We start from the raw sequence: 23459 nt of genomic DNA on the forward strand, positions 1-23459 counted from the left end.
AAAGGCTAAAATTTTCTATTCAATAGAAAAGAAATATTAAATATCAAATACGAAGATATTTTAATAGAGAGCTTTAAAATGCTCTGTCTTTATATGGCCAAGGACAAATATCGGTCAAGGTAGGCGGTATTAAAAAAAACATGATTAAGAACAAAAAAACCACAAACAAGTAATTTTAATTGTTGAACATACCAACATATAACATACTAAACATTTTAATACAGCGATCATGCGTGCAAATTGTAGTCGCATTCCGCTTTGCTGTATACGCGAACGGAGTAACATACTCGTATATCATAAATGTCATTTGTGGAAGATAACTGAGATATTAATCTGTATCAATATAATAAAGTTGAATTGTTTGTTTGTTTTTTATGTATCTCTAGTATTAAGTGTGGGATTGAAAAACACGTTCCTGCATTTGCGCTAGCAACTTCTGCGATGTTACACTAGTATTAAAACAAATATATTTCTTATATTAAATAATTGCCCGTCCGGGCTTCGCACGGGTGGACATAAGTTTTTCTTTATTCAATTTTTTTGTTGCTCTTTTTCCAACATGTTTTACAATTGGCGTTCTAATTGAAATGTTTATTTATTCACACAAAAACCTTAATAAATTATTTACCTTAACCTTCCTTATAAATCGCTCCGTCTATTAGTGAAAACCGCATGAAAACCCGTTCAGTAATTTTAGAGTTTATCTCGAACATACAAACAGACAGACGGGGCCAGGGGACTTTGTTTTATAATATGTAGTGATGTATGTAAGAAAACTATAATTCGAAACACATTTGAGATTTTATACCAAAAATAAAAAATAAATTACCTCCGTATAGGGGACGATATTGCTGGTCGAATAAATGGTAGACGCTGGCGTGTGCCTTCAGTAGATTGTGAGTGCAAAGATATTCAGCAATACCGTGGCGATTGAGAGCCGGCGCTCTGTAGGTGTTACCGTAACCTTCCAAGCAAGTCTGCATTGGCTCATTGAAGGTCACCCAATATTTCACTTGACTCGCAAAGTTTTCGAACAAGACATTTGCGTATTCTGCGTAGTAATCGATTATGTGAGCGTTGGTCCATCCACCGATGTCCTGCAGTTTTTGAGGAAGGTCCCAGTGGTATATCGTAACCATGGGCGTAATATTGTACTTCTGGAGTTCGTTTAAGAGATTTTTATAATACTGAATGCCAAGAGGATTGACTTGGTTAGCCAAACCGGTCGGTAGTATCCTCGGCCAGGATATAGAGAATCTGTAAATGTCGACACCTAGTTCGTGTATCATTTCAGCGTCTCTTTTGTATAAGTGATACGAGTCTGCCGCCACGTCGGCGTTGGAACCATCTTTGACGAATGATGGATTGTTATGCACTAAGTGGTCCCATATACTTTCCGTCTTGCCTGAAATATTGTAAAGAAATATTAAACCAATAATAATAAATAATAAATATGAGACAACATCACATACATTACTCTGATTTCAATGTAAGTAGCTGAAGCACTTGTGTTATGGAAATCAGAAGTAACGACGGTACCACAAACACCCAGACCCAAGACAACATAGAAAACTAATGGTAATCTACATCGACTCGGCCGGGAATCGAACCCGGGACCTCAGAGTGGCGTACCCATGAAAACCGGTGTACACCCCACTCGACCATGGAGGTCGTCAACCAATAATGTTATTAGGCAAGAGATTAGTTAATTCATTATTTGTTAATCTTTTATGAACTTAAGAAATCATAATAAACTTCAACTTCCAAAAGCGAGAAGTATTACTTCAATATAATCTGTTTGATGGATTGATTGAGATATCAGAGAAAATACACGTGATTTTTTTTTAATAATTATACTAAAAAATGAGCCGAGATGGCACAGTGTGAAAACTGCATGTGTCTTATTTCATCAGAAATTCTGCCGCATGTGTACTCCACCAACCCGCATTGGAACAGCCTGGTGAAATATATTCCAAAACCCTTCTCCTCAAAGGAAGAGGAGGCCTTAGCCCAGCAGTGGGAAATTTACAGGTTGTTGTTGTATAGTAAAAAATACAAGTTACCATCTTCATTCCACGCTCCTTCGATTTGAATAGATGCGGTTGAAACGCCAAATAGGAAGCCTTTCGGGAACGTATAATTAGTCTTCGGCCCTCCAGCTAAATTTAATATTTCGGCATACCTGCAACAAAATTTAACATTAATTAATAAAAAGTATACTGACTGACAATAATATTTAAACAACGCATCACTTAATATGTATACTAATTACTATATATATACTATTTACATATGATTAGTTCCGTAACGCCTTTTATTAACAAACGTACAAGAAGTTGAAAGAGATTTCGTCATAATATAGCATAATGATTTTCTTGCTCGATATTTAATATAATTAAAGCTATTATCGAATATTAAAGACATACTCTAAGGCTAATATTGCGTACGCTGACTTAACTTTAACTTGACTTATATCTCAATAGTTAGTGAACCATCAAAGTCTAACGTGTAATTAGTTAGCGAGCAAAAGAATCATCGCAAAAACCCAATTGTTTCAAATTATTTCAAGATTCTGAAGTACCAATTAATTCGTTTTAATTAAAACCTCAATTTTGTCTGTGAAGTCGATGCGGTTTTTAATATCGGTTATTAAAACATATTGTTTTATACATATGGTTATTAAAACATAATCACCATAATGATCATCATCATTATTTAATACTAGAAACAAATTACAAATGATCGTGTCAATGAACATATGTTTATTATTTAAATTAATAATAATTGACGCAGGTTTTTTTTATTACGAGTTCTTTATTTTATTTTATTAATATTTTTATGCATAATGTACGAGCATTATTTTTTTGTTGAATGGATGTTATTAATTGTATGAATTTTATTAAATCATTAATTTGGAAATTTTCCTCTGATTTTATTAATTTATTGTTAAAAAAAAAACTTATACACTTAATACATGTAATAAATTAAGATTTTATTTTAATGTTATGTTAATAAGTTATACCCTTTCGTTGTGCAAATTTATTTTGTTATACTTCATTATATAATAATATTTCAATCAAGACCAGTTGAACAATTAAATTACATTTTTTTTTAATTTATATTCTGTAGTCGTCACCTCACTCTTACACACGTTTCTGAAGGATATATAAATATATTATTTCTAAGTATATAGAAACAATGAATAAAATACAGTTCCAAATTTCTAAATAAAACCACATTCATAAAAAATGGACAGCTTGTATTTTAAATACAAATTAACCCATCGTAAAAAACGCTAAGGATGCTGCTAGTTCTTAATTTTTTTATCGCTACCTAACAGTATGTATACTTAATGGTTTTTACGGTAATCACATAAACGCAAGATCTGTATGCTAATTACCATCGATGAGTTCCATTAATCATACATTAGGTCTATCAACACATCAGTCAGTACCATAATATTCTTGCAAAGTTTTAAATTGGCATTTTTTTTTTCAAAATTTAAAATACTCTTTAAAAAAATGCCAAATAATGTGTATGTATTCTTTATAAAAAAATACATTTTATTTCGAATGTAATTATAATACTGTATGATAAAATAATTACCTACTTATACTTTACCACATTTGACGTCAAAATAAAAAAAAAAACGACTTCAAAAACATAGAAGCAACAAGTGGTTGTTAAAATAAAGTATGCATTTTAATATCAATAAAATGTTTGCGTAAAACCTTATTTTTTTAATTCTTATCTCTCAATCAGCACTTAATCAAGGTTGAAAGAACTTGTTTAATTAATTACCTTGCATTTAAGGATCATCAATCGAGTCATCTCATTGACATTTTCAAATGTACTAAATCATTATTACCCAATCACATTAGACGGTCAGCGTTTATAGTAAAAATGTTCATCAAATCCATACTAATATTATAAATTTTTTATTCTTATTTTTTATGGCTTTAATGACAAACACTATTTTTTTATGTAATAGGTTGGCGAACGACCATATGGGCCCCCTGATGGTAACTGGTCACCATTAACTATTCCTTACATCGTCAATGCGCCACCAACCATAGGAACTAAAATGTTATGCTATTTAAATAACTTGAAGTATTTATGTTTTTTTTGGGTTATACCAGAATTTTATATTACATATATTATTAAACTATTATAGTTAAGTAGAGGTAAGTGTCAAAATGTAACCGTAAGTCGGTTGTCAGGAGTGACCAATGGACCTCTTACAGATTCACGCTACAGTCGAACAGATCAATCAAACTAACAGACGAGCCAATATGGCCCGAGAGTCTAAGCCCGATGGCGAGTGGTTAGAGCTCGTACATTTTAACCGATTATTGCAGGTAAAACCAGGCAACCATCACAATTTTCATGTGCATAATTAGTGAAAGGAAAACATCGTAAGGAAACCATGTATATGAACCATGTATATCAATGAACATATGATTGTACCATTTTGCATTGGAGCAACATGGTAGAATATGCTCCTTACCTTTTTCTGAAATGGAAAAGAGGCCTTAGCGCATCTGTGGGATATTTACAGGCTGTTACTATTATATTATTAATCTGACTCCTGGGCTAAAACGTAAGTTCGGTATTATCAAAATGCATAATTCAATTTTATTTCAAACAGATTTTGAAACAGTAACTAATTTGGCATGTCATTTGGTTTAAAGTGTTAATAATTACGCAATAACGTGTCGTCCAAGCAAGGTCGTCGTGACAGAACGTTGAACTAGGTCCATTTCGCGACGATTAACGTCAATAAGCACGTCCGTCATGATGTATGAATAGACCATTTACTCCAAATAGATAACAATGGATAAGGAGGAATCGTCTCAAAAGAATACAATGTTGGTTAAAGACAATAATACTCGAATACTCAGAGATATCTCGCCAAAGAATAGTTGACGTGAAATACTTTTATATTACGTTCGGAGTCACTTTTCACCCAGACACATATTGTGAGGAGGTGTTCTGCATTACGATTTAAATTTTCTTATCTAAAAAAATATTTTTATAAACCGTTTAATCGATAAGTCAATATTCTGAAATCTCACATTTTTTTCAACGAAAGTTATTTCTATATATAGTATACTATATATGTATATTATAACGTTAGATCTACATTATTGAATGCTTATACTTATAGTTTCATTGTATTAATATTTTTGTGGTTATTCAGTTAGCTTAGTTAGTTAGCAGCTAGTTAGCTCTTGAAAATTAATACAACTCTTACACTAATATAATTATGTTATAATATTAAAAACAATTCTTAAATAACCTCTAGCAATTACACGCTAAGAAAACAGTAAACTCCTTGAAATTTGACTTTCATTTGTCACTCTGTTCATTTGTCATTTTGTCACTCTGAGTAATTAAATGAACCGATTCTTGTGATATAGTTTTTATAATATATTTATTTAAATATAAATAAATAAATATTAATAATTATAAAACTATATAACAAGCATTTGTATTGTATTTACACAGCTACATCATATTTTATATAAGATTTTAAATGAACAGGGTTATTTTTATTATTAAAGTTTGTTAATTTCGGGATATTTACCATTTTTTTTATTTTTGTTCGGTAGTTTTGTTTCAATCTCGTGAAGAAGACATTCGTAGATAATGTCAAAATATCAAGCTCCACCGAACAAAAATAAAAAACATGGCAAATATCCCGAATATAATAACTTCAATACATCATATTTTTATCCTTGCACTATTATTGATATCTATAAAAACGAAAGGAGTATATACTGTACATACAAATTATGTAATTGATACATTTCTGTAATATGGGCAATTACTGTTTCTTAATTACAGATTTCCTTCTCTAACTTTCTCTGTTGTAACGTCTGTCTAGACAGCATATTAAACAAAAAGTGACCTCAAAATATTATACACAAGATTATAAGTTCGTGCCTAAGCTGACAACTAAATGTTAATTTGAACGCATTAAGCAAAGTATACATCGGACTTATTTGAAAAAAAAACGATATACTGTTTATTGAAAAAGGTTAAATATATGTGATGGATATCAAAGACAGCTCGCATAATAATATGTAATAATTTCTTTATATCGTTATATTATGATTAGTTTATATTAAAATTATATTATAATTGTAGCTTATGTGTTATTCTGAAGTAAATACAACCTATATTATTGTTAAATTTCAACTAAATCCTTTCAGTACTTATTTGGTGAAAAGTAACAAACATACATACATACATACATCCTCACAAACTTTTGCATTTATAATATTAGTAGGGTGGTAGGATGTATTGAACATAAGAAAATATTTTAAAGTTTGATTTAAATGAATAACAAACGATATAACATACTATAACATATTTTATATAATTAAATTAAGTAAAGATGAAAAAGGTTATTTTTTTATATTATTCAATAAGTATGTTCAACGACCCATTCTAAATAATCTGCACAAAATATTAATTAAATAATATTATTTTTCGTTTTTCATTTATTCTACGTATATTTCTAATTAAATATATTTTTCTGTAACAGACAATGATTCTCAAGAAATTATTAGGTATATTTTTAATTCTTATTCTTATATTTTAAAAATGCTTTAGGCATCTAGGAAAATGCAAAAATATTTTTTTATTTTTGTTCTTGACTGATGAATGAATAACAAATGACTCTCGATTTTCTTTTATTTGTGATCACGGATCTATCATTAATATTTGTATGCGTCACGAACTTGTTAACTATGTAATAACTTATCAAGATTTGCAAATACTAATTTAAGTCTGCGGTCTAGTCAACTTTTTATTGCAAATCGAAAGTTATATTATGCAACCGAATTCTTATCCAAAGCACATATAATGTCACGGCTGTCAAAAAAACTCAAAGTAGATTATATAGAAAAATATTATCCATATAAGATTTCGTTACATTTAAAGATAGCATAGGTCGTAACATTTAGAATTTTAAAATAAGAATGTAAATGTAAAATCACGAAAAATCCCATTAAGGTCTTTCAAGACTTCATCTATGAGCATTGTTATTGATAATTAAACAATTATTAATAATAATAAATTAAACCTTTGTTTATTCTTGAGCAACAAAACCATAAGACTGATCGACGTTATCATTTATTATCAGTGTAGGTATACTACAAAGATATCTTATTTTGATAAACTACGAAATATTATCAAATGTAAAAGTTAAATACATACAGAATATATTCTAATATTCCACGCAATACAATATTCAAATAACTAATTCGTGTAATAATATCAATAAATTAAACATACAATATACATAATAAACCTGGCTAAGCCGCTTTGTTCCGGCACAGTAGAATTAAGACACCCAATCTCAAGCCGTAGGTGTCGTAAGAGACGACTTGTTACTATTGCAAGTAATATATTTTTGTTAATGCGCTCAATGAAGCACGTGATCGCCTCCACCACCCATGCCATAATTACTATGATGTATCCTTCTTCCTAGACATTGCACTGAAGCGAAATAAGTGCAATGAAGGATTTTTTATTGGTGATAGATTTTTTTGCAAACACATCTGATTTGGTTAGGTTTGTAAGGCTTGCTGCTGAATAGCTGTTGTGTTGTGTTGAAGAGTAAGTCAGCCAGTGAACCTACAAGTACAGTGACACCATCTTAGTCTCCAATGTTGGTGGCGATAAGCAATAATTCTTACAAAGCCATTGTCTATGGGCGGTATTGTCTATGTACCATCAAGTGGCCCATTCTTAACAACCCATAAATGGCTAACAGTTGGACAAGCTACGCTCGGGATTATCAAATATACATGTGGCAGAATTTCATTCTACATCTACATCCTCGGCGAATTAAGCGCATTCAATATTCGTGGTTGGATTTGCGTGCGTGAAATTGTGGTTTTCGGCTTTGCTGCACGTATACAACCTATATTATCATTCGATGTATGGAACATATAACTGAATTAATAACAATGAAATAAGATGGAAAGCTATTGTGGTTTCAGTATTTATTTACAAAATATTTTTAGTTTAGTTGACACAATAATTATTATATCACTTCAAATATTCTTTATCTCAAAATAAGCCTAACCTTGTAATTAAAAGTATCTTAAAATTCACTTCACATTATCAGTGATCTAAATTTACAACGACCCATTTATAATTATTTCTATTAGTTGATAACTTAACATAGTTATTTGGTCACTATTAACTAAACGGAGTTGACATTGACACAAAAAGGCAAGAATTTGTAGGGCGTAGTTATTTCCGTAAGGAAAACCTTCTGCTGTCACCTTTACGTACACTTGCGGAAAAATATAGAACAAAGGTTGAGTCATCGAGACAGTATCGATTTTATTTCATTTAACACTATTTAAAATTAAAACTTAATTTTATTCATTTTTATTTTCAAAAAAGTTTTTATATGTCTAATGTCAAATATAAAAAGAATAATTAGAAAGTATTTTTACAAAATGAAGTGTTCAGTACGAAAATTATTATCTAAGAGGTTATTGACCTTTCATTTTAGCTTCGAGTGTACAGACATTAAGGAGTAAAAGTTTATTAGCTTATGAAAGTTAACAACATTAAGAGCGAAACATGCAGCTCTTGAAAGCTAAAAAAAATTTGGTCCAAATCGTCACGCAAAGTAAAGTTATACCAATTGTATTACATGAAAATTTATAACCACTTATCCACTCAAACGTCCGGGCGACTATAGTCGCCCAAAAATTTTTCCGGTTGAACGTTAGGGCGACTATGGCAGCCCAACAGACTTGTTAATTTTTAAGTCGTTTTTCTTTATGTTATCGTTGAAATAGCTTATTTTTTTCGACACTATACGTATCTATGATAAAAAACGTGTACTGTTTCATTCATCAGAAGTCTGTGGCTACTCAGAAATTAAAAAAAAAAAATGTCAAATATCACTCTTGTGTTTTGGTGAAGTGCTTTGGTTGTGCTAGTGTTTATAATGTAAGTATTTCTGTTTTTACTATTTTAATGTATGATTATCGTATATCGAATTTATTGTTGAGATTCATACTCAACGAATATTGTCAAATATCCTATGAATAAAGTCTGTTGCGACGATAAATTGACATGGAAACAAAATATGTTTTGTTGTTCGCTAGATTTAAGCCATATTTTTCTGTTGATTCTAAAAAATATTGATTAATAATTACTTGTAGACAGTAAACAATTCATAATTACTGCTTAAACACCCTCTCAAGGTTAAAATGTAACAAAAGAAGTGAGTATTTTAAGTTTTATTGTCCTGTTCCGCAGATTTTAATGGCGGGCGACTACGGCCGCCCGTAACGTTTACGTATTTTGTCAAAATAAGGGTTTGTACAAACGGCAAACGGTACTGTGCGGGATATGGGTTTTCCACGTTGGCTTTTGCTTTTATTTGGTTTTGCGTTTTTAAAATTTGGTGTGGACCTTTTAATTAGCTTTTTTTATTAAAAACTTTTATTTGACTTTATTGTTTGTTCGGGTTATATCTTGCAACTAAATTTTAAAGCACTTATCCTCATCCTATTGAGTTTAAATTTTGCATACACGCTTATTATGAATGACAATCCATGATTAGTTCTGTGACGAGAAGAATATATAAATAAAAAAATATGCAGTATCATTTTTGTTGCTTTGTGTATGTGTGTGTGTTGGAGTTGGAGTTTTGGAAAATATGTCTAACAAAAAATCTTAAAATTTATTTGCTGCTTTGTATTCTGTTTTAACGTGAATGTGAATATTTTTATTTTTAAGAAATCTAACATTGAATTATACAAATTTTAGGTCTGAGAATATAAATGTTTGTGGTGGCCAAGGCAGTGGCAGCCAAGGCCGTGGGGGACGTGGTGATGTGCTGATTGATCAACTGTAAGTGAACGTTTTTTTTAGTAAAAGGGTCCCATATGTGACAACTTTTTATTTTGCAACTATTAAAGCGTAAAGTAGTAGTAACAGTTTATAATTATTTTTTAGATCTATTAGTAACAATGCGGCAAGAGGGGCGCGTCGACGTGGACGTGGGCATGCGCGAGGACAAGGCCGTGGGAGAGGACGAGGTGGACAGGCGTGCGTATCTTTTTCTATGATAGCAATCGAAAAAGTCTGCAGGAAGACATATGTATACAGACATATATTTTACAGCTTTTTTAAAAATTACTTTTTTCAGTGCTATTCAAGAAGACCCGTTACACCAAATCCGGGCGGAGAGGCAACTCACCCAACGCTGCATTAACGCGCTCCCGGCAGAGGCGAAGCGAAAATTTTTAACCCGCAAACGGGAAGCTGAACTGGAGCGCATGCTCCTACCGGATGCACCACCACGCAAACGAGCAACAAAGAATGAATATATATATACACACACACACACACATATATATATATATATATATATATATGTGTGTTTGTGTGTAATATCGCTATATATTAAAACTATCAGTTTGTCTTTTCAGTAACATATTACAATACATAATTATTTTACAGAAAGGCATCTCCAGAACGAATACCCTGCGTCTTCAAAGACCTACCAGGACGTAAGATCATTACCTCATTGTCATTAGTAATTTGCCTTGTTTAAAGTTCGCTACATGTAAATTTGTTTGTTTCAGAACACTCGTACACTCGTCCAGGTGAACCCGCAGCAGTTCCATCCACATCACGTGGCCCTCAATTTGTAGGTAAGGTCATGACTTGATCGTGTTGTGGTTATTAGTGATTTGCCATGTATAAAGTGCGCTATATCTAAATTTGTTTGTTTCAGAACACTCGTACACTCGTCCAGGTGAACCCGCAGCAGTTCCATCCACATCACGTGGCCCTCAATTTGTAGGTAAGATCATGACTTGATCGTGTTGTGGTTATTAGAGATTTGCCATGAATAAAGTGGTGGTGGTGGTCAAGTAAAGCTATTAATTTAAGAAAACTGAACAGAACCAGCAGTGGTTGCATTTAAGTCAGGCGTATCTCATTCTGTCGTTAAGAAGGTTCTTTCTTATGCCGCACTACTTTGCCTAGTTTAAAATACGTTACATCTAAAGTTATTTTTACAGAACGGTGTCCCTCTGATGCAGCTCTTATTATACCCGGTATGTTTTTTCTGTCTATTTGAATCATGGTAAGAAAAATTTTGCGTGAAAAATCTGTTTGTTTCAGTCAACAAAGCTGGAAGAAAGAGACTGGACCTAACAGCAAATGTCAAAAAGCAAATATTTTTCAGAATCTGATTCTGACTGCTAATTAACTAACTTTTACCAATCAAAAGTCAGAATCAGATTCTGATCAATTCTTATTGTTTTTAGTTCAATTAAATTTCTTTTGTACAGAAATCGGTGCAGAAGTTGTCGTTGCCGCGGCATCCACTTCCAGCCCTTGTAGTTCTGGTCCCCCGGCAATTTGTTAGTATTAATAGCCGGTGTTTATTCATACTAGTATCAGTAAGGGTGATGGGTTTTATATACAAAGTTTATTTCAGGTGTCAATGATCACAGTTATGCAACTGACATGAATGAGTGGTTGCGACTGCTTGACTTCTATGACAGTGACAATGATGACAACCTAAATATTGATGACTTGGACAGTGATATCCTCCCGATTAGATTGGAGCGTAACACTGCGGCTGAACCCGCATGCGTTAATGACTTAACTGCTTTTCAGACCAAAGTTTTACAGGCGGAAGATGACGCTAATGATCGAGCTGTACGTGACATTATCCCCGATGACAGTTACACTTTTAACTGGAGTAAAGACAGACAGACTTTCCACGGTCAGCGTGAGATATTTACTGGAACGTCAGGACCAACTTTTGACGTTAATGTCCAGACTCGACCGACTGACATTTTCGACAAGATGTTCGACGTCGACTTTATCGATGTTATTTGCACAGAGACCAATCGGTACGCAGAGCAGAAGATAGCTTTGCTGCGAGAGCAGAATCAGCTATCCACTCACTCTCGGTTCAACCGGTGGTCTCCTACCGACAGAAACGAAATGATCACATTTTTAACAATACAAATCCTACAGGGCCTCTTTCCTTTACCGGAAGAAGAGGCATATTTTAGATTTAACGGGTTTGGAACATTCCAATATTTTTCAAAAATAATGTCTTATAACAGATTTCTATTGTTAAAAACAATGATTCACTTTGCCGACACGCAGACATTACAGGACAAGACTAAACTATGTAAGATACGACCCATACTAGATTATTTTAACAAAAAGTTTTCGACTCTGTACATGCCTTCGCAAGTGATAGCCATTGACGAATCACTCCTCAAATGGCACGGCAGGCTGAGTTTCGCCCAAAAGATAAAGTCCAAGGCCGCAAAAGTGGGTGTGAAAACATATGAGCTGTGTGATTCGGCTAGTGGCTATCTCTGGGCGTTTTTTGTGTTCACAGGCAAAGACACAGAAGTGACTGCTGACAATACAGACGGACAGGTGGACCAACCAGACGACGAACAGTCGATTGACAGACCTGATAATGACGAGACGAATAACAGTCTATCGACGAGTTTTTACAATGACCGACCTACAACGGCTACTGCCAAGATTGTATACGACTTGATCGAGCCCCTGCTTCACCGTGGACATACATTAGTAATGGACAATTTTTATAATAGTCCTTTACTATTGAGATGTCTTAAAAATCAAAAGACAGACTGTTTTGGAACACTGAGACTCAATCGTGAATTCCTTCCTGACGCAGTGAGACACCTAAAAAAGACAGAATTGCGACAAGGTGAAGTAGTGGCCACGTACTGTTCTGATTTGTCCGTTTTGGTATGGCGAGATGCTAACATTGTGAGCTTGATCTCAACATATCATAACCTTCAAATTGAGACTACAGACAAATACAACAGACTGACTTATAAACCAAGCATAGTACTCGACTACAACAAGACCATGGGAGGAATAGACAGGAAAGATCAATTTCTGTCTGCTCAGCCCGTGGAACGTGTGAGGAACAGAGTTTGGTACAAAAAACTCTTCCGTAGACTGTACAATGTTGCAATTTTCAATTGCTTTGTGATATTTTCCAGTGTTCACCGGAAAATATCACATCGTAAGTTTCGGACTGTACTTGCGGAAGACTTACTGAAAAGACATCGACAAATAGATTTGACAAGTGAATCACGACATTTGAATGTCAGATCAAATACGACTGGACAAGTAGTGACGACTGTGAACCGACCTACCGTACGACATAAAACACAGGCCAGACCCATAGTTGACAGCAACCACTTTCCGGTTAGAACAGGATCAAAAAATACATGTTGCTGGATGTGTCCAAAAAAAACCAGGACTATTTGGAAGTGCGAAGAATGCGACGTCAATCTTTGCATCGAGGGTTGTTTTAAGGCCTATCATAAACCGTAGGAAGAACAGGGTGAGTGCTTGAAGAAGAGAGAATTTCAATGAAATTAGACACATGCAGGTTTCCTCACGATGTATATGTATATAACAACTTTTATATATTAAGTATAATTAAATAATAAAACCTAATTAAAATTTACCTTTTATTTTACATAATATGATTTACATTTTTTATATATTAATATTAAATAAAATAATAGCATCTAATATTTGTCTTTTATTTCAAATATGACCATTTGCGCTAAAACTAGTGTGTACGAAACCTTAAAAGGTCGGCCATCTTGACGACATTTCGCTGTCGAGTGTTATCGCGATGCGAGTCGTGATAATTGTGGAGAGAGTGTTTTTGTTTTGGTTTATTTTAAGATTTACGGTATGTTAAGTATTGACTTTTAGGTACCAAATGAAAGCTTATATAATCTATTTTCACGATAAATAGATAAAATTAATATAAACTATAAAGTAAAGTACTAAAACTTGATATAAAATAAAAGTTAACTAAAATTTTACCTATTTTTCTACATTTTTATTTTATTTTTTGTACTTTAAGTTAATATTTGTCTTTTAATATTAACAAATATCAATTCTCCATAGATTCAGCTATGTGTAGGTATTTTTTACTTTGCTATAGCTTTAGTAATTAGTCAGATATCATGCTTTAAAGTTGATAAGGGAACATACGCTCAGCGCTGCGAAATTACGATCGCGCGGGCGGACGTTTGACCGGAAAACAGCTGTCAAACTCGGACGTTCAAGTGGTTATTCTAAAGTGAATATTTAGATGATATTTTATTTTAGTGCGAGAAATCAAGCAACCATCCATATTCCGTGTACAAAAACTAATTTCTAAATCAAACAGCACAATAATACACAAAAAATGTAGAGAAGATTTTGACACATCAAGTGATGGTCGTACAAACGTTAAAACCTCTGGCATAATTCTAAGTAAATATTCATGTACTCACTTCGTAGGTTGGATAAAACAAAATTACAATTATAATTTTTTGCTCATTGTTATAGATAAACTTATACGTCACTGTAAAATTATGGGGACTGTTAATGTATAATAAATCTATGTAGACTGTCGACTGAAATTTTGAATCGAAACATTCGATTTCCAAACATATACAAAACGTTACAATATAATTTAATTTAAATATGCGCCCTTCATAATTTTATTCATAGCTTACAATCTGGCAACATTAGTATAAACTAACAATATCTGTTTCGATTATTAGGCAACATTTACACTTCTTTTTATTATCGACTTCATTTTTGTAACAATCATACCACTTTCTCTCACTCACTTGTCTCTATGTTATAAATATTATTTGTTATATAAAACCAATACGCACAAATGAATGTTCAATTTATGTAACTAATTAAGACATTACACAAGCATCCGCCTATTTCTTATCCTTTTTAAAATTAAAACAAAATCTGTCACTTTCAATAGTAGAACATTCAAAAATTGAAAAAAAATGTGTTACGCAAGTATTAATTAAGTTATATCGGTCAATGAAATATTTATATTTAAATATTTATGCTCAAGGAAATAAAATTGTGATAGCGAATGTTGAATATAAAATGTCGAAAAATGCTTCAGGCTACTCAAAATAAAAGTTAATCCTGTCTCCGGACTTTTTATGTAACTAAACAAAGTTATACTGAAACATATTATGTTATCAACAAGTGATTGAGACAAGAATGTAATTTATTATATAACAGACAATTTAATTGTCACAATGCTTGTATGAATAATATGTAATGAGAAATGTATTACAAAGAGGAAAGTTTTATTATTTATCTTGCAATAGAGATATAGCTTTGAAGTCTTGTATAACATACTTTAGTAGTTAAATTCTAAAGCGTTTAGGCAGTATAGTAATTATCTTTAACATTTATTATCTGCCTGGCAGTTAAGAAAACACCACATCACAAAATATGTGGCATACAATCTGCTGAATGCAATATTACTGAAACAATTTGGAATTCTTTGTTGTGTTTTTTTTTTTTAAATTAACAGAACTCTTACGAAGTTTGTTCGTGCCTTTGTTATTTTGTTTTACTTTTTTTTATGTGCCTTGTTGTTTTTATAACATGTGAACATCACAATCGTCTATTAGCGCATAGTTATACTGTCTAGAGTAACCGATCGAAAAAAATCTAGCTCCAACTTGATTAAAAAATGGTTTTTAGATACGTCGTTGGCCACATAATATATACATACTTGTCAAATACATAATTCATGTATAAGTTATAACTTTATATGACTTTTTCAATGTTTTTTTTTGTTCTTAATCTAGACAGACTTAAATATCATATGTTGTATAATTTATAGCTTTCCGATTCACTTAATTTTTTATGTACACTATAATTCTTTACATACAAGAATAAGAATCGAAGGAATTTTATTTATAGAAAAGAAACCTTCTATATTAAAATAAATTGTCAAAATCATTTAAAAAAATTGTGCCTGTGTTGGAATATTCGTTTATTTTCGATTTTGTTTCAGGTTTAAAACTTATAATATATAATATTATAATGTGCAATTCTTTAAGAAAGTCGGAGTGAATATTTAAAAATCATTCATATGCTTCGGCGATATGCAGCACTATTAAAAATTGAGGTCTTCATAAAAAAATATTTAATATAAAATATCAGAGAAAAAAGTTCACTTAACAACAACATGAGTCCATTATAAAATACTATACACTAAAAGTAGAGATAAATTTAATTCAATACAAATAGACCTTACATAATATATTTGAATGACACTTCGAAAAAAAAAAGACGCGGTTCGTGCCGTAAGCTGTATTGAAATACAGACGGAGAAAAAACATTACATGTTAAGACCCTAATTTTATTTGTGTTTTTATAAAAAAACTAATAACTGGTTGTTAATAAAACGTAAGACAGCATCTTTATAAGTCCAAGAATAAACCTTTAAATTAATAATTATATACAACTGTATATATAAACCTATATCATGCCTTTCGCTCTCAACATCTAGATTCTGTTTAAATATTTGAAGAATGTAACTTTCAAATATGTTCTAAGTTTACAATATCGAATTTTGTACGTGTTTCTGAATAATATTGAATTTGAAATTATTATGATAATTAAAAATCATTCTAGGATGTTATTTATAAAGAATCATTTTAATTTTTTTTTAATTTGATTTTTAAGCACCAGGCGAATAAAATGTTCTTGTCTGTCAACGCATGAACGAAACAGGTCTCCTAGTGTAGGGTCCAGCATTAATCTTATTTGGCGGATTGTTAAAACAATAATGCGCTAAATATTATCTGGTTTAAGTTAGTTAAAGAACAGTAAAAGAGTAGTAGTTTATTGTTTACTATTTTCAATTTATTTTTATATGAATTTTGTTATCAATAAAACTAAATTGGTTTTATATTTTAATAATAGATAGAAGAGATATGCTAGAATAGCTTATGCTAATTCTTACAAGAAACATTTATCAAAACAGTCGTTAGATGTTTTTTCCTAGATATTAATATAGATCGGGTATTCTTAAGTTATAAAAAAACTAGTCTAACCGTTTTCTAAGCATTTGTTCATATGTGTTTATATAGATCATCATATATCAAAGTCAAAAATCTTTATTCAATAGAGAAGTTATTGCGCTTATTTATTCAGCGAGAGACAGGTACATCGATATGTCAAAAATAGTTGAATTATTTAATTCATCTAAAATTATAAAATTAAAATCTGAAATTAGCGGAGGTTTTAAAGTAATTGATTCAATTGTTTTTTTTTTTTTTTTCTTCCAGTCAGAAAGAATACTTAGATTCAATAACTGATAGACATGGTCTTTACTGGGTACGTTTAATCATCGTTGTATTTTTTGTTACAGTTGAGATGGGAAATAATTGTATAGACAGAGTGAACGAACAATTCAAAATGATTTAAATAATTTCATTAAAGGAAATGTCTGGATTTTTAATTTCGAACGGTTTCATTTTACTTTAATAATTAATAATTAAATACTATTATATATTAATAATTACAAAGTCATAAATGTTAATAATATTAGTTACTGATGATATATTGATATGATTACAAAGTTCGAGGATTTTTTTCTATCTACATACATTCAATAAATTATAATTTAGTTGAGACAGACAAATCTGTAAATAGATTATCTCTCTTTGATTTAATTGCAGATACCTATTTAAATTTATCTTACTATTTCCCATGATAACAATGAAGAAAAATTATCCTATTGTCCTTTAACACGGTATCAACTTCAATGCAATTTTAATTAATAAATAATGTTAGTTAAATTGACATAATCCAATAGAATGGTAACTACGATCTATAGATTTAAATGGAATTGCACTATTTATAAATAATGCAATATTGCCTCTATAACTATCGTATATACTAGATAGAGTTTAGGAATTTGTAAAATAAATTTAGCCTTCAGATAGAAATGATCAAAATAATTATACTTCAATTAATGTTTCAAAAAGTGAACTGCAATTGCTATGAGAATTTTTACATCAAACTTTAATTAAATTTTAAGTGAGCGAATGAAATTGAGATGTTTTAATCGAATTCCAAAATTGATTGGTAATTAAAAGCATTAAAAATTAAGAAAATGTTATATAATTGATCGGGCATTCCTTTATTTTCCTTATTTTTTTTTAATTTTAAAATAAAATACTGCCATGAGTTGTGACATAAATTAAAAATAAATATATTGAATGTAATTAAATACCACTTACCCATAGGAAATTAACACAGCAAAATAAAATAAAAATTTGTACATCTTGTTTGACTTCTACACTACCTATTACTATATAAAAAAATATCACTTTAAAATATCACTTCAAAAATTATAAATTTAATCGTTCTATGTTCTAATCATGGCTACAGTCTTGGCTTTATAAGTAATTGTCTTGGCTTTATAAGTTGTTTGATTTTTGGCGCGAAGGTTGAATAAAGTCGACGTGCAACGTGCGCGCCAGTCGAACGCGCACTGTACTGATACGCTGTCCAGACGAAAAAGATATTTTCTATATGTATGATATAGAGAATCATATGACGTTCGTATGCAGGTAATTTATAAAATACATTATCGCGTCTTAAGCCGTCTCGTCACAGCCATTGGAAACAGCCTCTGTGCTAATAATCCAATCATATATATTATATTTGACTCTACTCTACTGTGTGTAATTTTCGCACTTTGATTTAATTGAATATTATATTATTACATGATGGTAACATTTATAGAGATTTGTTGTAAAAATTCCCATTATTGACTCACAATATTTAATTTCCATTAAACCAAGTTACCATAAATCATATCATGCAACTTGATAATTACATCAATACCAATAATATCGCATTATTTTAACTCAAGTTACAATAATTATATGGTAAATACAGAAGAAGATTAAGTACTATTATTTTTTTTATTAAATAAAAAATAGGACTTTTAATTACGAATGCATTTATAGAAAAGGGGATCTCCCTGTTTAGTTATGACCTCGCTTCAAGTATTTTAATTTCATCTTATGTAGTGTCATTAATATGAAATATAAGAAAAAAATGAAAATAAAACCATGCAATCTATTATAATTGTCTTGTTTTCTTATTGAAAAAGGTATACATGTCGTCCAAATCGATTTCATCAACGGTAGTCATTCTCAAGGTAACTAGAGATAACTGCGCAGAAAATATTATAGTGCACAAGTGTTTGCGCAAACAATCACTGCGCTCTCGTTATTCAATGGGACGGCAAATCCAACGAAAATTGATAGGAAACCTCTACTTTTATTGCAACTACTTTCCACTCGCGAATTTGTCCACGTGTAACGACAGAAAGACAGGTGTTAGATCAGGTTGTTGTACGAAAAATTTCTTCGTTCGTTCCGTTGAATATTTACATGAAATCCTAACAAACAAATTTACCTATGTATTTATAATATTAGTTAATATAGCCAGGATTTTAATCCAACCCAAACCTGCAGCCTAAACTAAACCAAATAAATAGTATATAATACTTATTCATAAAATGTCTTTGAACGTCACAGGAGGAGGAGACAGTCAAAGGAGAGATGGAACCGCATTTATTAAATTTTAATTTTAAACAGAATTAAGAATGAATAATATATATTTTTTTAAAGATACATTCACTATTAAGACGCACTCCTCTACGTTGAGCTAATTAATTTCAAATAAAATAAAATCAACAAACGTAAACTATTTTTATTTTTTTGCTGTCTTTACTCTTAATTGTCTAACGCACACTAAGATGTTTTGTAAGCACGAGCGTCACTTACAATAAAAGCCGATGACAAAAAAAGTGTTATATTATGTAATATATCAAGAGGTATGTAATTTTTTGAATGAATGTTGCAAATTTATCTTGACTTATTATGTTGAATGCTTGTCAGTTTTTGTTCATAACGCTACATCAAACGATCCAAATCTTGTTTAGAGCATGTAAGCTAAGTTCCTTTATCTTTTATCAACACGTTACCCACCGTGACAATCGATGTATTGCTCAAATTAAGTAACACGGTACTCGATGTAAGAGAAGTAGATAAACAAATGGTAGGTTTAAAATCTCTATACCTCAAAGTAAGGCTATAGGAAATCTTATTATAAATTAACTAATTACTTTTGTAAATGTCCAATTAATTGATAATAGCATTAATCTTTCACGACCAAACCGCTGAACCGAATTTGATGAAATTTAGTTTGATGGAAACATGAACTCCAAGAAAGGCTACTCTTCTTGCTTAACACATGACATAATAACACAAACAACACCATAAAACACGAGCAACGCCGCGGGCGACCACTAGTATAACATACGAAGATAGACGGGCAAAGGGGACATCTCATAATTTGTCACTTCTACCCTCCACTCAATAGATATTAACACCGTAAGCTTTCCTTCCATCTCCAATGCGCGTACAATCATAGGAAACTTAATTACAATGGCTAAGAAACTCTTCAAACCGGAACACACAAGTACTGAGTATTGTTGCTTGTAAATGATAAGTAATCTATTAAGCATTATTTGAGAAACAAAGTAAAATAGCTGATGAAATATTACACTAATATTACAGCATTATAATATACATGCAAAGATTCGATGGTGAACATTATCTATATTTATTACAAACCCGTCCCGGTTTCGCACGGGTGGACATAATTTTTTTTTCTTTTTTTCTTTTTTGCTATCGGTATTTTTCATTTATATATTTTTTGTTTTTTTTTTCTGACACGTTTAACAATTGTCGTTCTATGACAAGTTATTTACACAAAAACCGTAATACCTTTATTAACGTAAACCCTCTGTCTATTATCGAAAACCGCATGAAAATCCGTTCAGCAGTTTTGGAGTTTATAGCAAACATACAGACAGACGCGGCTGTAGGATTTGTTTTATAATATGTAATTATGTACAAGACATTTGATTCAAACACTAATCATTTCCAGTTAACCACAAAATGACTATGTGACGTTTTACTGGACTGACTTTAAAATAATTAAATCAAATTACTATGGAAACAGGGAATACCATATCGGTTTCACGTGGGAAACGTAAGAATTCCACCTAATTCATAATTTAATTCAACTTAGAATTTCCTGTTTAATTATGAAGTTACTCCAGTTATCGATGACGGATTTCAATTATGAATAAACTAGCGACCCGCCCCGGAATTTATGGGTTCAATGCTGATATAAATATATAATACTATAGACATCACTTTAAATCTCTAAAATTATCATTATTTCTCTACTATAGTGTGCATGTTTCATACATATAAACCATTCTTTTGAATCAACTTATCTATTTAAAAAAAACCGCATTAAAATCCGTTGTGTAATTTTAAATATCTAAGCTTACATACCGTCGGTCCCTAGACAGACAGCGGTAAGCGACTTTGTTTTAAACTATAATATTATTAAAAAACGTTTTATAGTAAAACAACAAAACACTTAGGATTAAATAGCGTCTCAAAATATCCATACATTTTGTTTATGACATATTATTTCCAGCTTACAAAACGCAGATTAAACGTGTTATGTATTAATAACCTGATAATAATTATTATTTTCTCAAGGTAATCTTTGTAAACATTAGCGACATTACTTATTGATTTTAAATGTTACATACAGTAGAGGAGCTGGCTTGATAAAGTAAGTCTAAGCCGTGTTCTCTCAAAAAAAAAAAAACATATAATACCAGTTACAAAAAATATATTTTTTTATCTATTTTTATTTATGTATTAAGAAATACGGTTCCATTTTTTACAGTTTTAAGTATAGTGTTATTTCTTGTCTTACTATTTCGCCTCCTCAGCCATACCAAGCTACTGCACTTCTAGATTGCAACTTATTCGAAATATTAAGGATATTGCAGTATCAAAGGTACTTTTACAATCTTATGCGTTCAATAAAACCTTGAAATCGCCTAATAATCATTTATTTCAATGACATTTGTCAACTTTAGCATAAAAAGTGCAATTCCTTTGTTAAAATGTATCTGTCACGTATAAACCTAGAAAATAAAACGATCTTTGTGACCTTTTAGGCAATGTTTGCAATAGCCAACTATTTAAGTATCATAATTATAAAACCCGTTGCATATCGAACATAATACAACGCCTCGACAATTATTTGATATGAATAAACTCCTTAGCAACCTGCTTTTAAATAAATATTATGATTTATAATATTTAGCAACATCAGGTTATTGATATCCGAAAAACATTCATTTAGTAAATATTACCAAATAGATTTTGCCCGCTGCTTCACTTGCGTTTTAGTGCTGATAAATTAGCATACATACCTATATGTACGACCAAGGGATACAAAATTGTTACATGTCAAATTTCATCAAAATCTCTTCAGTAGTTTGGTCGTGAAAGATAAATAGAAAAGTTGAGTTACTTTCGAATTATTAATATTATTAAAATTAATGTAGATTCGTTAATGTCATTACCATTGATGTGTACACATTACTTAAAACTAAAACCGTACTTTCTTTACATTTTATACCTTATTTTAGAGATATATTTTCTTACACTTTATACCAGACAGCAAACATATACTTGTTTCATTATTAATTGTTTGTATTTACTCATATTTTCTATGTTTACGTTAATATGTAAATAGGTATGTGGACTGTCAAAGGGCTCACCAGACGGTAAATTGACACCACCGCAAATAGACAATTGGCGCTGTAACAATTATAACTAATTCATTAAATCACTTGGACTAAGTTGGAACCAAACTTGGAATTAAGTTGTTATGTTTCTTGTGCCTGTAGTAACATTGACTCACTTACCCTTCAAACCGAAACAATACTAAATATTGCTATTTGGCGCTAGGAAATAGGATAAGTGTGTACCTACCTTGACAGGCTTGCACAAAACCCGGCTACCAATTGCATTTGCATTATTATACGTCTTGGAAATAAGTTAAACAAAAATATACCAATATATACCAAAATATTTTAATCATGCTTACCCCAAATAAATTTATTGTAGCACTCGCAAGGAAAAAAAATGTAGACGGTTAAATAATAAGATGTTTAAATTGGAATACTGTCTATAAAATAATGTTTATTTTTAATATATAATCTATAGTAACCTAGAATTGAAAAGATAATCATTAATACATAAAGCGATTGTCACCTGACCTCTACAAGACACCAAGGGCAATAAAATATTACATTAGCAAGTTCAGCTGCTGCATTTTAAATCTAAAGTTATTTATTTACAAACAAAAAGGTTTCTCATGGCCACTTCTCCGAAAAAGTAAGTCTTACAAACTTAAAATTAAACAGACATATTCGATGTCCTATCAAAACATTCATTACAAATGAGCATTTCAATAATTGGGACTTTTTAGCTAATATAATTGATAAAAAAGTTTTCAATATCAAGTAATAATTGAAAATAAAATAATAAGTACATAAATATATTTAAAAAAAAAACATATTTTATAAAACTTCATCTCTGGCCATCTTCCGGTTAGTCGGTCTTTCGGTCAACTGATTTAAGCTCTACGAACGAACG

The 23459-nt window shown here is 31.1% G+C and overlaps 2 protein-coding genes across 5 annotated transcripts in view; one reads left to right on the top strand and one right to left on the bottom strand.

Annotated features, from left to right (window-relative positions):
- LOC124535656 (myrosinase 1-like) overlaps positions 1-18429 on the bottom strand; it is a 26402-nt gene extending 7973 nt beyond the window's left edge. Inside the window, exons 1-3 of the mRNA XM_047111981.1 lie at positions 18144-18429; positions 2064-2182; positions 830-1405 (exon numbers count right to left, since the gene is read on the bottom strand). Of these exons, the coding sequence (XP_046967937.1) occupies positions 830-1405; positions 2064-2182; positions 18144-18187 (739 nt within the window). The 5' untranslated portion in view covers positions 18188-18429. The remainder of the gene's footprint in view (positions 1-829; positions 1406-2063; positions 2183-18143) is intronic.
- Positions 8705-13405, top strand: LOC124535399 (piggyBac transposable element-derived protein 4-like). Of its 4 annotated transcripts, none has more exons than XM_047111640.1 (8): positions 8705-9891; positions 9997-10089; positions 10190-10553; positions 10629-10697; positions 10781-10849; positions 11070-11105; positions 11343-11414; positions 11492-13405. In XM_047111640.1, exon 8 carries the CDS (start codon positions 11521-11523, stop codon positions 13393-13395), a length of 1875 nt encoding a protein of 624 aa, XP_046967596.1. In that variant the 5' UTR covers positions 8705-9891; positions 9997-10089; positions 10190-10553; positions 10629-10697; positions 10781-10849; positions 11070-11105; positions 11343-11414; positions 11492-11520; the 3' UTR covers positions 13396-13405. The 4 variants fall into 4 exon arrangements, with proteins under 4 accessions (XP_046967596.1, XP_046967655.1, XP_046967816.1 ...); XM_047111699.1 differs by having other exon boundaries at positions 8705-8982; positions 9295-9353; positions 9808-9891; positions 11070-13405; XM_047111860.1 differs by lacking the exon at positions 10781-10849.
- Positions 18430-23459: the final 5030 nt, after the last annotated feature.

This window comes from Vanessa cardui, chromosome 1 (assembly GCF_905220365.1).
Source record: "Vanessa cardui chromosome 1, ilVanCard2.1, whole genome shotgun sequence".
Lineage (NCBI taxonomy): Eukaryota > Metazoa > Arthropoda > Insecta > Lepidoptera > Nymphalidae > Vanessa > Vanessa cardui.

Excerpts from the sequence above, each read along its gene's own strand:
- LOC124535399 (XM_047111640.1), top strand. The coding sequence starts at position 11,521 with ATGAATGAGTGGTTGCGACTGCTTGACTTCTATGACAGTGACAATGAT.